At 56.0% G+C, this 13,219-nt stretch overlaps 2 protein-coding genes across 5 annotated transcripts in view; both read left to right on the plus strand.

Moving 5' to 3' along the window:
* Nucleotides 1-2,417, plus strand: part of nf1a (neurofibromin 1a) — a 30,079-nt gene extending 27,662 nt beyond the window's left edge. Inside the window, exon 57 of the mRNA XM_029843482.1 lies at nucleotides 83-2,417. Within this exon, the coding sequence (XP_029699342.1) occupies nucleotides 83-225 (143 nt within the window). The 3' untranslated portion in view covers nucleotides 226-2,417. The remainder of the gene's footprint in view (nucleotides 1-82) is intronic.
* A 526-nt stretch (nucleotides 2,418-2,943) lies between these two features.
* akap1b (A kinase (PRKA) anchor protein 1b) lies at nucleotides 2,944-11,082 on the plus strand. 4 transcript variants are annotated; one of them, NM_001032746.1, is given in 13 exon segments: nucleotides 5,930-6,563; nucleotides 6,565-6,613; nucleotides 6,615-6,618; nucleotides 6,650-7,178; nucleotides 7,246-7,370; nucleotides 7,438-7,564; nucleotides 7,644-7,771; nucleotides 7,879-8,056; nucleotides 8,139-8,289; nucleotides 8,402-8,469; nucleotides 8,540-8,613; nucleotides 8,688-8,753; nucleotides 8,828-8,890. In NM_001032746.1, coding segments are annotated over 13 exon segments (2,196 nt in total).
* The last annotated feature ends 2,137 nt before the right edge of the window (nucleotides 11,083-13,219 follow it).

Consider the following 13,219-nt stretch of genomic DNA (forward strand, 5'->3'; position numbering starts at 1 on the left):
GGGGGGGTGATTTTTCAGATGGGAAATAAACAGAAAACCCAGATGTTGTTTCGATTTCTGCACTTCTCTCTTTGTCCACCAGGTGTCGACAAAGAGAACGTGCAGTTGTCCCCCAGCTCTGCTCTGTCCAGCGGGGGGCGCACTCGCCACGGCTCGGCCAGCCAGGTCCAGAAGCAGCGCAGCACCGGGAGCTTCAAGCGTCCGAGCATCAAGAAGATCGTGTGAGCGGGCGGCGCAGCGACGGCGGCGTCCTCCTGTCACGCACCCCTCCCCCCCCCCAGCCTGCAGGGCCTCACGCCGCACGTGACTTTGGACTCATTTAGTTTCTTCCGCCGCGTCCGAGCGACTCCGCGGTCCCGCCGAGGAGGAGCGGCTGCGGCCGGGTCCTCGCCTGGACGCCGGTCACGCCCGTCCAGCTGTCGGCAGGAAGTCGGCGGAGACTGAGACGTTTTGGTTCCTCTGACAGAACTTGGAGGGTGGGAACAGCCGTGGGGGGTCGGCGACCTTCTGGGACATCCGAGCTTCCCTCTGTACATATTTTACATAGACAGATGATGTATCGGTCGTCACTCAAGTCGTGCTGAATCTGGATGTTGACGTTCTCTCCATGGTGTGCCTTTGTCAGGGGTTTTCAGTGTGTACAATAGTGTAAAGCAACGGTTGCCGGGGACTCAGCGAAGCAGGTACTAATTATGGAGGCGAGCCGTCCGCGTCTCCTGAGCTCGCCGGAGATTCCGCGTTGGCCTCCGACGACCTTCAGTATACAATCATCCATCGACCCTGTTGCCTGAACGTATTTATGCTGTACAGCTAGCTAGAGACGCGCGACTCTGTGTGGAAGCAAAGCTCGTGGAACACCAGGTGAAATGTGTAAATATCTGCCAGCTTTGCTTTTGGCCTTTTCCTCCTGATTTAGTTCCGTCTCCTCTTTCACTACGACGTCTTTTCTCAGCAGCCTTCGCTTTTGTTTTAGTTACAAGGAAGATGATTTAACGGGCAATAATCTCCAGAGCTGTCGTTAGCGTGTTTTATCCTGTCACGTGTGCGATACGCCGTCCTGGCCTGACGAGGTAGCCGTTAGCCACCGGCGCCGCTCACCGTGAAGAAGAGGTTCTTAGAACAGTTTGCTGGCTAATGTCAGAATTTGAAGGGAACCCGTTTCTAAACTGCTAACAACAAAAGAACTAGCAGACGCAGCTAATCTGAGCTAATGCTACGCTGACAAATTTATCCTCGACTCTCACGAAACGGCCGATATTCTCGTTCATGGGACTTTAGCAAGTGGTGATGCCACCCTCCCCTCAGCTTGCTAGCTTAGCTTAATTTCAACTTGTGCTGATAATGTTTGGAGTCTAAATTACCAGTTCCCTTAAACACAATTTTAGCATTAGCATTAAATGCTTGTGCTGGTTCTTACAAATTGCCTGTTTGTCCTGTTTAACTTGGCTGAAAACGAAAGAAAATCAAAAATGTTTTAATTTTGTCAGGAATTCGATGGATGCGAACACGTCACGATAATCCATCACGGCTAACATCTTTTATCCATGTTTACGCATAATTGTTTTAGCTAATCCGTTGCAGCCATTAGCAGGGTTTGGCTAATCACGTTTTTGTCGTTATCGTTGCTTTTTAATGTCGAAGAATTTAATTTAATTTTTTACAGAGTTCAGCCATCAGAATCAGTATTAGCACCGCTAACGCAGCGACGCGCTCGGTCATCATCGGAACGAAATCTTCCAAAAGTGGCGCCCCCCGGTGGGCATCGGGATCTTCTGGGGTTCCCGCCTCAAAGAGCGACACAAAGGGGAAATGAATCGACCCGCGGAAGCTTGGACCAGGACCAAACCGGCAGAATCCATGAAAACTCCCAGAATTCAGCTGAACCGTTTTTATTTCTACCGACCGGTTGAAACATCTTCCTGCCTTCTCGTGTAAATAGAAAATCACCAAGTCACATGTTCTGTGCTGCCTGATGTTTGGAGCGGCGCCGGGTCGGTCCTCAGCCCGACTGAGGACCGACCCGGCGCCGCTCGGATCCACGCTTGCAGATGAAACATCCCCGACGTCCAGCGGCGAGGGGTTTCGAACCCGCAACCTCTGGGAGCGGAGGTTGACTTGCACTAATTTAAAGGAAGGGTGGTGGGTTTGGGAAGATAAAAGACCCTGAAAACGCGGCATGTTTTCTTTGATGTTATGCAAAAACTGAAACGTGTGTAGAGTTCTGGTGCGACCTTTGTTTTTAATGCAGTACATGTGACAATTGTAAATACTTTGTGTACAATTTGAGACGGTCTATTTACTACACTGTACATACATGTGATATTGTATCATTTGGTTTTTGTAAAGCAGTTAGTTTCTGTATAATAATATACAAATTGAACTATTCCAGTGTTAGTAATAAAATGTTTTGCTCTCCACGGCTGCGTTTGCCGCACTGTCGCTCAAATTCACTTCAAATTTCAGGACAATGTGAGCCCACGAAACCCGCTACGAGCTAAAGTTGACCGCCGCTGGCTAATGTGGGATGCTGAGGATGACCTTTGACCCGGCAGATTGATGGTTGCTTCCACACAAATGCACTAATAATCCAGGCAGGAGAGGCCATCGTAGCATGTGGTGACCAAACAGGTTGCTACCACATTCGAGTTAAACCAGTTTAAGAGATTTTGACACTGGTTGGTGCCTCCTGGATCTCATGGACCTGCTTCCTCTCTGGTTCGGCTTCTGAATTAATCTACGGAATTGAATCCAACTAACCCGAGGACTCGCAAATTAGAATCCTATTTTCATAATCTCACACGTTTGACTTCCTTTCCAACGGAATTTGCTTTTACCAACGTTGTGACGACGTAAAACCGCGTTTCTACCTCCGCGAACCGCGGCGCCGAGCTGCGCATGCGCGGAGTGCAGGTACGTGCCGCTGCTGCATTCCCAGTTCCCGCGAGATCCCAGATCTCGCGATGTTTGACCAGCTGTTTGGTCTGTGTTTTTTAGACTGCTGCTAGTCGGTCAACACGTGGGAAGGAGAGAGTGACTTTCCACAGGGACACGTTGGAAAAAGCAGCGTTAATTTGTTCCCATCGTGGCGGCGCAGAAGATCCTCAAATACTGTGAGTAAACGGGACCGAAACGGGCGCTTTGAGGGCTCGCGAGCGCGGGCATGTGGAGCGATAGCGTCTTCATCGTTTTCTTATAGTTGGACAAACTGCGCAGGAGCCGCGTCCTCGGCGATTAAAAGCAGACCCGGGCCGACGTCCGTGCACACCCTGCCCGCGCTGGCGTGCACCCGCCGGGCGGAGCGGTCCATGTCATTGGAGAAGGAGCCTACTCATCTTTCCCAACTTCGGCTAGCAGCTCTCCGGCTAGCTGCTGGCGCGTTGTGTAATTTAGATTATCCTAATTCCCTGTTCTCCCGCGGCCTTTGCTCGTCCCAACTGCGGGAATGTGGGTCACGATTGCGGCAAATGTTGGCTAAAGTTGTCGGTTGGACCGGGCTGTGATCTGTGTCGGGCCGGCTAACGGGCTAGCTGAAGGTCTGAGGCCCGCGTGAGGCTGGACGGGCTCCGAACGTCCTCTGGCTCCGACCGTGTCCGGATCAAACGGTCACCGAGCTGCGTTCGGAGCTCCCCGGGTCGCTGCTTCGGCGTTTCAGGGTGAGAGCAGCCGGGGAAAAGGACTCCTGCTTGGGTTCAAACACGAGGCTTTAATGGTGTCACGTCATGGAGCCCCGGGGTCAAAAATAGTGCTAACGGCGCCCGGGCTGTTAGCCGGGCTGCACCTTGGTTCGGGCGCACCGACTCCTCCGGGTGGAGGGTGAATCCGCCAGGTGGTTCCCGGAATGCGGCCTCCTGGCCGGACATGCATGGCGGTAGCGTGGGGGCTCACCCGGTGCCCGGTTTCAGCCCAGACAGCCCCCATGAACCCGTCAGTTCACCTTGTCAGCCCCGGGGGCCACGCCGCGGGTGCCCCCCGGAGGGGGACTCGGCTCTCGGCTGAATGTGGCGTGTTTTACCATCAGTTCGGCTCGGAAATGAGCGGCTAACGAAGCCGAAAGTTCGAGTTTCCACAACTTGTTCTTGGCCACCCTTGTCACCGCCCACCAGCCGGGCTCAGGGGTCCCGAACTGGACCGGGACCGCACACTTTGTCTGACTCGCCTTCAGATCCGATCTCGGTTAGCGTCAAAAGAATCCGATTCACCTTTACTTCAGCCAACTTGCGTGGAAATAAATGGGCCGAAACTCGAGTTCAGGTCCACGTTGTTGTTGGTTCGCGACCCGAATGTTAAATCCACCCGGTCAGCGAGTCGATTTATTTGCGTGTTTAGTGATTAAAAGACTCTAAATTGTTGGGGAGCAACACGCTGTGGCTGCTAGCATGTAGCTAACCTAGCTAGGCGGCTCCGTGACGCTAACGTACTGTTAGCATTGTGGATCAACGTGTTTGGGGCGAAACGTGACTAAGATTCACTTTCTATTGAAATACTGGCCGAAATAAGAGCAGGTGCTCGGTTCTTTGCCCGCTGGTTGGTGGAACTGGGCCGCTTGGGGCGTCGTTGTGGGTGCTTTACGGGCGTAATGGTCGGTGTTCGGGGCAGACGCCTCCAGCACATCCGCGCACGGACCCGGCACCGGCGCTCCCGGTGTTCCCGGTGTTCCCAGGAGTGGAATGCGGGTGTGTGACCGGGCTCCGGTGCTGTGTGTGTCCGCTGCGAGCGCTGCTCGGGCCGCTGCTGCCCCCCCCCCCCCCCCCCCCGTGAAGGTCACCGTGTTGCAGGTGGACTTTTGGGTCCCCGAACGGAGGACCGAGGCTCCGGAATGTCCGGGATCACTCTGGGTTTCACCGTAACCTTGTCAAGGTGAACTCACCTGCCTCCATTTTGCAGGCGGGTTTTAATTGAACATTTTTAATCCACAAAAACATTTGAGCACGTGTGCAGAGTTTTACTCCCTTTGAGGGTCGAGGAGCAACAAATGCTGATGTGCCCCCCCCAAGAGATGGACGGACCACTTCAGAAGGAGGTTTTCCTTCTTTGGGTCTTTGACCAGATGTTACACTTGGACCCCCCCCCCCCTTCCCTCGGAACCTCTGATCTTATTGGTTCGCTTCGTGTCCGTGGCGACGGCGGGTGGTCGTGGCTAACGGGCGGCGGGTGGTCGTGGCTAACGGGCGGCGGGTGGTCGTGGCTAACGGGCGGCGGGTGGTCGTGGCTAACGGGCGGCGGGTGGTCGTGGCTAACGGGCGGCGGGTGGCTAACGGGCGGCGGGTGGTCGTGGCGGGGGGTGGTCGTGGCTAACGGGCGGGGGGTGGTCGTGGCTAACGGGCGGCGGGTAGTGGTGGCTAACGGGCGGGGGGTGGTCGTGGCTAACGGGCGGCGGGTAGTGGTGGCTAACGGGCGGCGGGTGGTCGTGGCTAACGGGCGGCGGGTGGTCGTGGCTAACGGGCGGCGGGTGGTCGTGGCTAACGGGCGGCGGGTGGTCGTGGCTAACGGGCGGCGGGTGGTCGTGGCTAACGGGCGGCGGGTGGTCGTGGCTAACGGGCGGCGGGTGGTCGTGGCTAACGGGCGGCGGGTGGTCGTGGCTAACGGGCGGCGGGTGGTCGTGGCTGAGAGCCGCAGGCAGGACGGACACGTTGAGCGGAGCAGCGCGACAGCTGACAGGTTGCGATGGGGCGCGTGACTCCTGCCGGGGGGGGCGGCTCCGTTAAGGAAAGGCATGTGGCTTTTTTTAACATGCACAGCTCCGCCGGGCTTCAGCCGTGGCTCCAACACGCAACTTTTCTGTTGAGGTTTCGGTGTTGTTTTTAGACGCCGTCGCATCAAAATTCCAGTCAAAGAATTTAGTTATAAAATGTTGTTTCTTTAGGCGCTAGCCGCCAAGCTAACGGCACTAACGTCTGTTTCCAGGTGTAGCCGTTAGCGCCCTGAGGAAATGCCACTGAGGTTCCGTGCTGTGGTTCCCTACACGCTGCCTGGAGTCCTGGCACTGATCGGCTGTTGGTGGTACCTGTCCAGGAAGAAACAGCGGTCCATCGAGAACCCAGAGGGGGCGCCGCCGACCGCCACGGGACTGAAAGCACCTTTAGTGGAAGGAAGTAACGGTTTGTTGGAGAGCACAGCGTCCCCCACACACATCCCTTCCAAGGTCGACCAGAGAGCAGAAGATGGCGAGATCGCCCAGAAGATCAAAGCAGAACAAAGTTCTGAAGGAGCCCCGGGGGACAGAGTGGGAGTGGTGTCTGAGGGGCGCGGCCTCCAGGCCAACAGGCGCCCGGCGTGCTCCCCCGCCAGCTCGGAGCTGCACGTCAACGACGCTCACGCCGACCTCCTGGTCGGCGAGGCCGCGCCCGTTCGGTGCCCCTCCCCCTCGGCGGCTCGGCTTCCTGGGGTGGAGCGGCCGGAGCCGGAGGGCGAGGTCGCCCTGCTCACCGAAGACAGGATGGTCACATGTGCGCTCACGCCCCCCCAAACAGAAAAGGAGGTCCCGTCGGAGGGCGACCCCCTGGGGACCACCCCCTCAGCGCAGGAGTTCAACCAGCACCTCCTTACCAGCACGCCCACCTTTGGCGTCACGGACGCCGTTCAGGAGCCCGCCATTAGACCGCCGCCCTCCGAGGACCAGGTCCAGGTCTGCAGCGAGGAGGAGCAGGACCTGGAGCTCCTGGCGTCTGGACTCATAACTGAGGTCATCTCAGCAGCCACGCAGGAGGTCCTGGGCGTCGGCAGCTGCCCGGGCGCGGACGGCGCCCGTCTCCACCGCAGCAGCACGCCGCTGGGCGCCGCTCAGCCGTGCTCCCAGACGCTGAGCGCAGCACCGCCGCACCCCCGACCGCTGAATGTCAGTCAGAACGGCTGCGAGGAGACGGCGGTGGGGGCGTCGCCGATGCCCAACGGATGCTCCCCGCTCCGAGTCCGCCAGACGAACGGCGTGCAGGCGGCGGACGAGGCCGGCGCGCCCGCCGAGGACTCGGCCTGCAGCACGTGTCACTCGGAGGACGGCGTGAGCGGCGAGGACCTCCAGAACAGCGCCAACCAGACGGACGGCGTCCAGGTGACGGGCTGCTCGGCCACGGAGGCGGCGGCGGGCGACGACAGCGCCGCGGACGAGATCAAGAGACTCAACGGACTGAGCCTGCGCAACGGCGGCGTTGGGAACGAGGCCGAAACGGACCAATCAGGAGGTGAGACTGTGACTTCCTGTTCAGAGATACCGGGACGGTCATGTGACCTGCCATCGCTGCCCAGCAGGTTCTGACGTCAACAGCATGGACTCGGTGGACAGCGGCTGCACCATGGGCGCCTCGGAGCCCCCCGGCGACCACGCGGCGTCCTCCGGCTCCGAGCTCATCGTCTGGGAGATCGAGGTGCCAAAGGTGAGTGGGCCCGGCGGCGCGGGCGCCGAGTGACGGCGAGACTAACGGGTCTGTCCCGGCTCCGCAGTCCCTCGTGGGGCGGTTGATCGGGAAGCAGGGCCGCTACGTCAGCTACCTGAAGCAGAACTCGGGGGCCAAGATCTACATCTCCACGCTGCCCTACACGCAGGAGTTCCAGATCTGCCACATCGAGGGTGAGTCGGGCGTCCCGGCGCCGCCCCACACCGCCCGCCTCACCTGTGACCGCCCGCCTCACCTGTGGTGTCGCTGCAGGTGCGCAGGAGCAGGTGGACAAAGCCCTGTCCCTGATCGGGAGCAAGTTCAAGGATCTGGACCTGACCAACCTGTACGCCCCGCCTCCCCCCCCGCTCACGCTCCCCTCGCTACCCATGACTTCCTGGGTAAGACGGGTGGGCTCGGGTCGGTTAGCCGTCAGCGGGCGCGGCGGGCTGGAGGCGGAACCTCCCGGGCCCGGCTGCGGTGTCTCACCTGTCCTTCCTCCCCTCAGCTCCTCCTCCCCAGCGGCGTGACGGTGGAAGTGATCGTGGTCAACATCGTGTCGGCGGGCCACGTCTTCGTGCAGCAGCACACCCACCCCACCTACCACGCCCTGCGCAGCCTCGACCAGCAGATGTTCCTCTGCTACTCCCAGCCCTCCACCCCGGCGCTCCCCTCCCCCGCCGAAAGTAGGCTCCGCCCCTCCGCTAGGCGCCGGCAGGTGGCGGCGCGCCCCCTCTGACCCTTGTTTTTGTTGTGGCGTGCGTGCAGTTGGCGTCATCTGTGCCGCTCCGGCGGGCGAAGGAGCCTGGTGGCGAGCGCAGGTCATCACCTTCTACAAAGACGCCAACGAGGTGGAGATCCGATACGTGGACTACGGAGGCTACGACCGGGTCAAGATGGACTCGCTGCGGCAGATCCGGTGGGTGTCCCCGCCCCCCGGGTGTCCCCGCCCCCCGGGTGTCCCCGCCCCCTGGGTGTTCCCGCCCCCTCTTTGCTGTAACCGGGCCTGAGCAGCTGTTTGTGTCCCGCAGGTCCGATTTCGTCACGCTACCGTTTCAAGGCGCCGAGGTGCTGCTGGACAACGTCGCTCCGCTTCCAGGTAACGTAGCCAGGCGGGAGCCCCGGCATTGCCGTGATTCCGGGTGACGGTGGCGCTGTCTGTGTTCCAGGGGAGGATCGCTTCTCCGCGGAGGCCACGGCGGCGCTGGAGGAGGTGACGAGGGGCGTGGCCTTGCTGGCGCAGGTAAAGCCGCCGCCTCACTAAACCGCGTCGGCCCCCTTTGGCTCCGACTAACGCGCCTTCTTTTCTCGGCAAAGGTCTCGAACTACGACAACAACACGGGCCTCCCGCTCGTCCACCTGTGGAACGTGGTCGGCGACGAGGTATGGTGGGCGGGGCTAAGGGGCGCCGCCTGCTGATTGGTGCGCGTCTCAACACGTGCGTGTCGTGCTTGCAGGTGGTTTCGGTGAACCGTGCGCTGGTGGAGAGGGGCCTGGGCGTCTGGGTGGAGGGGTTCTGACCCCCGCCGTGCGCCGACCTTTGACCTTCGACCCTCACCAGTCCGGACTGGGATCCCAGCACCAGAAACTGGATCTACAACATTTCTTTTTTTTTTCTTTTTTTTTTTGTGGTTCCTGCGATCAGATTATCTGGGAAAAAAATAAATTGAAAGTAAATTGCAGGCACATTCTTCCGGAACTGCTTCAGCCCCCCCCCCCCCCCCCCCCCCACATTCCCAGTACACCAGTGGAACTGGGAGGAAAAGAGTACTTGTACATTTTTAAAAGAAATCTATATTGTGATGAAATAAAGGTTCAGCCAGTATATTTTCCTTCATCCGACCATCCTTCTTGTGTTGGGACGCCTCCTCCGCTGGGATCATCGGCACCTTTCCGGATCTTCCCGTTTTTCCCTTCACCAGCGGATCTTCAGCCCACTGGACGTTTTTAAATGGAACTTTGGAGCCGACACGTCCACTGACATAGGAACTGTTTGTGTGGTCACATGACACGCGTGGTCACGTGACTCCGGTTCCGTTTCCCGGCTGACGGGTGTTTCCGGAACCTTCCGAGGCCCAAATCTCGTAAAGCCACAATAGTTCCTGATGCACCACGGTCACCTTTCCTGTCCCGGCCAGGAGGACCTGGCCTCAGTTTCCACGTTCACACATTAAATCAGCTTTCCAGTCTGAACCGGCGGGCGTTTATGCAACTTCCAGGCCACTTCTGCCTTTGCAAAGGTCCAAATCAGGTCCAAACGTGTTTTTACAGTGCGTCAGGAACTATTGAGCCGATGCTTCAACGTGGAAACCAGGAAGGGACTGCCTTAAGTTCTCAGTTTCAGCCCCGAGACTTTAAAAATCCTGTTTCTGGAGGGAAAATGGGTCCGTGGTCGCGGCCCCAGCCGCTCGCCAGCGACATAAATGTCCGGTTTTCCTTTCTTGAAAAATAATCCAAACCTGATGAATTTTCAAATTTGTCATTTCAAGGACGAACAGGTGGACTTTTCCCAGTCTGACGACCATGGAAAAGCTAACGCACCCGGAATGTGACGGCGCACATTTTTTGACCTATTTTGAATTTGTGTGGGATTTTTTCGTTGTTTGACTATTGGGAGAAAAGGGGGCGTGTCTTCAGGTCCTGACCATTATTCTTGTTAGCAGCCTGCTCCTTCAGCAGCAGCTAGCTAGCAGACGTCACACTACACCCCGCCACACTTACGCTTGCACTTCTATTCCGCTGGTAGCTGCTTCGGTTCTGAAAAAGATGACGTGTTTTCCCTGTAGACGCCACCTAGTGGCCATTCATGAGGTCAGAGACTGCTGAAAAACCCGTGCGGCTCTTTACCATCCTGCAAAATAAGAAAAACCATTGTTTTATTGACAACGCTCAGACTTTTGCAGCAATAATGATTCAACACACCCCTAATAATGGCGAGAAGTGTGATTTTTAGCCGGTTAGCATCAGCGTCGTCTTAGTCTGCAGAGGTTCTCCGAGGGTTAGCTCAAATCTAGCGTAGCTGAAACACGGTTGTCGGTGTCCCTGCTGTTGTCCTCCTCACCTTCCTGCTGAATAATCACAAGGATCAATTCTGAATCCTCCCACTGCGCGTGCTGCTGTCACGGCGGCGTTCCGCCTGTCGGAACCGCCGGGATTCACCTCCGAATCTGTTGGGTTCAGTCCGACACGCATCGCTTGATCGAGGCAGCTTTACTGACAAATCAGAGGGAACTGAGTTCATTTCTGGTGAAGGATGTGAAAAGGAAGGTGAATCCTGAAGGTGCCGGTGCTGGAGCGGCAGCCATATTGGCCCGTTTAATCCCGAAAACATCAGCCCCCCCCTGCACCTAAAGCACTCGCCACCACCTGAAGTCTGTCCGTCAGACACCTGTCTTGTTCATTTACCTGTATATAAGATATTTGACTGTAATTTTCTATAACACTGGAGTGAAATATAAAGGGAACGTTATTCTTATTTTGGTTTGGTTTGTTCCGGCTCGTGTCGCCTCCCTTCTTCAGACTCCATTCGAGAACCGTGAAACTGGTTTTTTTAGTGTTTCAAGACACCACTTGATAATTTAAATGGGTTTTAAGCTCCGGTGCCCAAAGCATTTGACATGTACAGACGTTTTGTTTTGCTTTAGGCTCAATTTAGGTTTGATTTGTTGATTGTACAGATCTATTAGGGGGAAATAAAAAGTTATTGACAGTGTCTGTGGTTGTTTTTGATTTTTTTAAAGACAAAAAACAGGTTGTAATACAGGATAAAGGAGGATATTTGTTTACTTTAGGATAAAAGTCTGTCTTGTATTTATATCTGAGTATATTCTAAATGCTGTTTTCTTGCGTTTAAAAGCGAAGCAAAGGCGTTTTATTTTGAAAGTACCCGTGCTAGCACAGCTTCCGGTTAGCTGCCGAGCGGAGCTTTAGCCGCAGGATGACCGGACGCCGTCCGTCTGTTTCCCGTTACAATGCTAACAATCAGCGGTCCGCTGCTCCGCGTCGCCCCGCTCCTTTTCTTCTCGACTCCGCGACGCTTTTAGATTTTCCCGGTTTGTGCGGACCCTCTTCGGCTGTGTGTGTGAGTAAAAGCCAACATTTCCCCTCTTTTTTCCCAGACTTATTATCCGCTTCCAGCTTTAAATATGCTTTAGAAAATTAGCCGTTTAGCACCGAATGGTGGTTCCAGCGTAAGAAGCGCGTCTGTTGGGCTATAAATCGATGTTTTGAGATCGGTTTTTTGTCGGATTTGACGGCGTAATTAGACAAAGGAAAATTGAGTTTGGTGTTGGAACCGACGGAGGCCCGGAGGATGACTTATCCCCCGCTGGAGGAGCTTGTGCGGCCGCTGCCGTGGCCAGTTAGCGCCGACGGCTAGCATGGCGCCGCCGAGCTCGCTCCGACAAAACTCACCGACACTTTCCCCTGTTCCAGCACCAGTAAAACAAAACATCACAGCCGTTCTCTACATTTCCAAAATGTCATTTTGCGATGTTTTTTTTCCTGAATTGCTGCTGCCTGGAAGTGTTGGCAGCAGCGTTAGCGGCTCAGCTCGATGCTAAAGCTCCCGTTTTATTCCATTTAACGTTTATTTCTTTGACATTTAACCAAGTTAGTCCTCTGAGAACTGGTGATTCAAGTGGTCGCCGAGGGTCCGCTCATGTGATTCCGAAGAAAACGCTGCAAAATTTGCAGAGGAACTCAAAACTGGTTTTATCCTGATTCCATGATTCGAATGATTCCATGATTCGAATGTAAAGGTTTGATGCACATGCGGTCAAATCCCAGCCATGAACCCGCCGTTGGCCCCATTTGGCTGCATTACTCCAGAAAGTTGGAGTATTTATACTGAAAGACGACTTTCCTGCTCCTCTTTGGCCGTTTTCCAACGCGTTTATGGAAAACTTTTTTGCTCCAGCTGAGGACAGCAGCTCATGGAGCCTGAGCCTGAAACGTGGCTCCAGACCAGCCGGACCGTCCCGTCGGGATCCCGTTGGGATCACTGTGTGCACGAGTCCAGACTGAACCTAATCCAGCAGAGACGCTGCTGGATCGTCTAAATATAGTCGAGACAAATATCGTGACGTCTCTGCACTCGCTCCACACTGGCGTGTGTTCTGGTTCTGAGGCAGAACCAAGTCCGACCCTTCTAATCCCTGAATGTGGAGCGGATTTTCCCAAGAGAAACTCGGTTTTCATGTGATTGAATGGAGGGGGTGATAAAAATCCGGTTTTCCAGGGATTCAGCAGCGACATCACGTCGCTTCTCATTGGCTGCCTGGAAAATCAGGACCAGGTCTTGAAGTCCTTGTCTTTCCTTTTATGGTCCTTTTTGAAGAGCGCACGGCACCAGATCACCCCCCCGGATCACCCTGAGAAGGGATCCCTGCTCCACCAACCAGATTCCAGGCTCCCAGGTTGGGTCCTGGAGACGGTCTGTGTTTTCCAGGTTGGGTTCAAGGTTTGTCACCTGGAGCTGGAATTCTCTCTGACCTTCTGGTTCTTCTGAGCAGCTCATCGGAGAGCCAGAACTTTACACCCTTACCGACCCCCCCACCCCCCTCCATGACTATTAACTTTGAGTAAGAGACTTTAGACACGCCCACCACAGCCTTGTGTAAGATGGTTACGCAGTGTTTGTGCCAGGATATCAGCGCACACACACACACACACACACACACACACACACACACACACACACACGCGCACAGGGGCATTAATCCAGATCCAGAACAGGTGGTGGGTCACTGCAGGTCACACTTGGCGGCACAGCTGCAGCAGAACTGGTGCTTTTATAGCAGCAGGAGGCCACAGATACCGCAGTAAAGTTCTGCTCCAGCTTTAATCGG

This window comes from Takifugu rubripes, chromosome 11, assembly GCF_901000725.2.
Source record: "Takifugu rubripes chromosome 11, fTakRub1.2, whole genome shotgun sequence".
Lineage (NCBI taxonomy): Eukaryota > Metazoa > Chordata > Actinopteri > Tetraodontiformes > Tetraodontidae > Takifugu > Takifugu rubripes.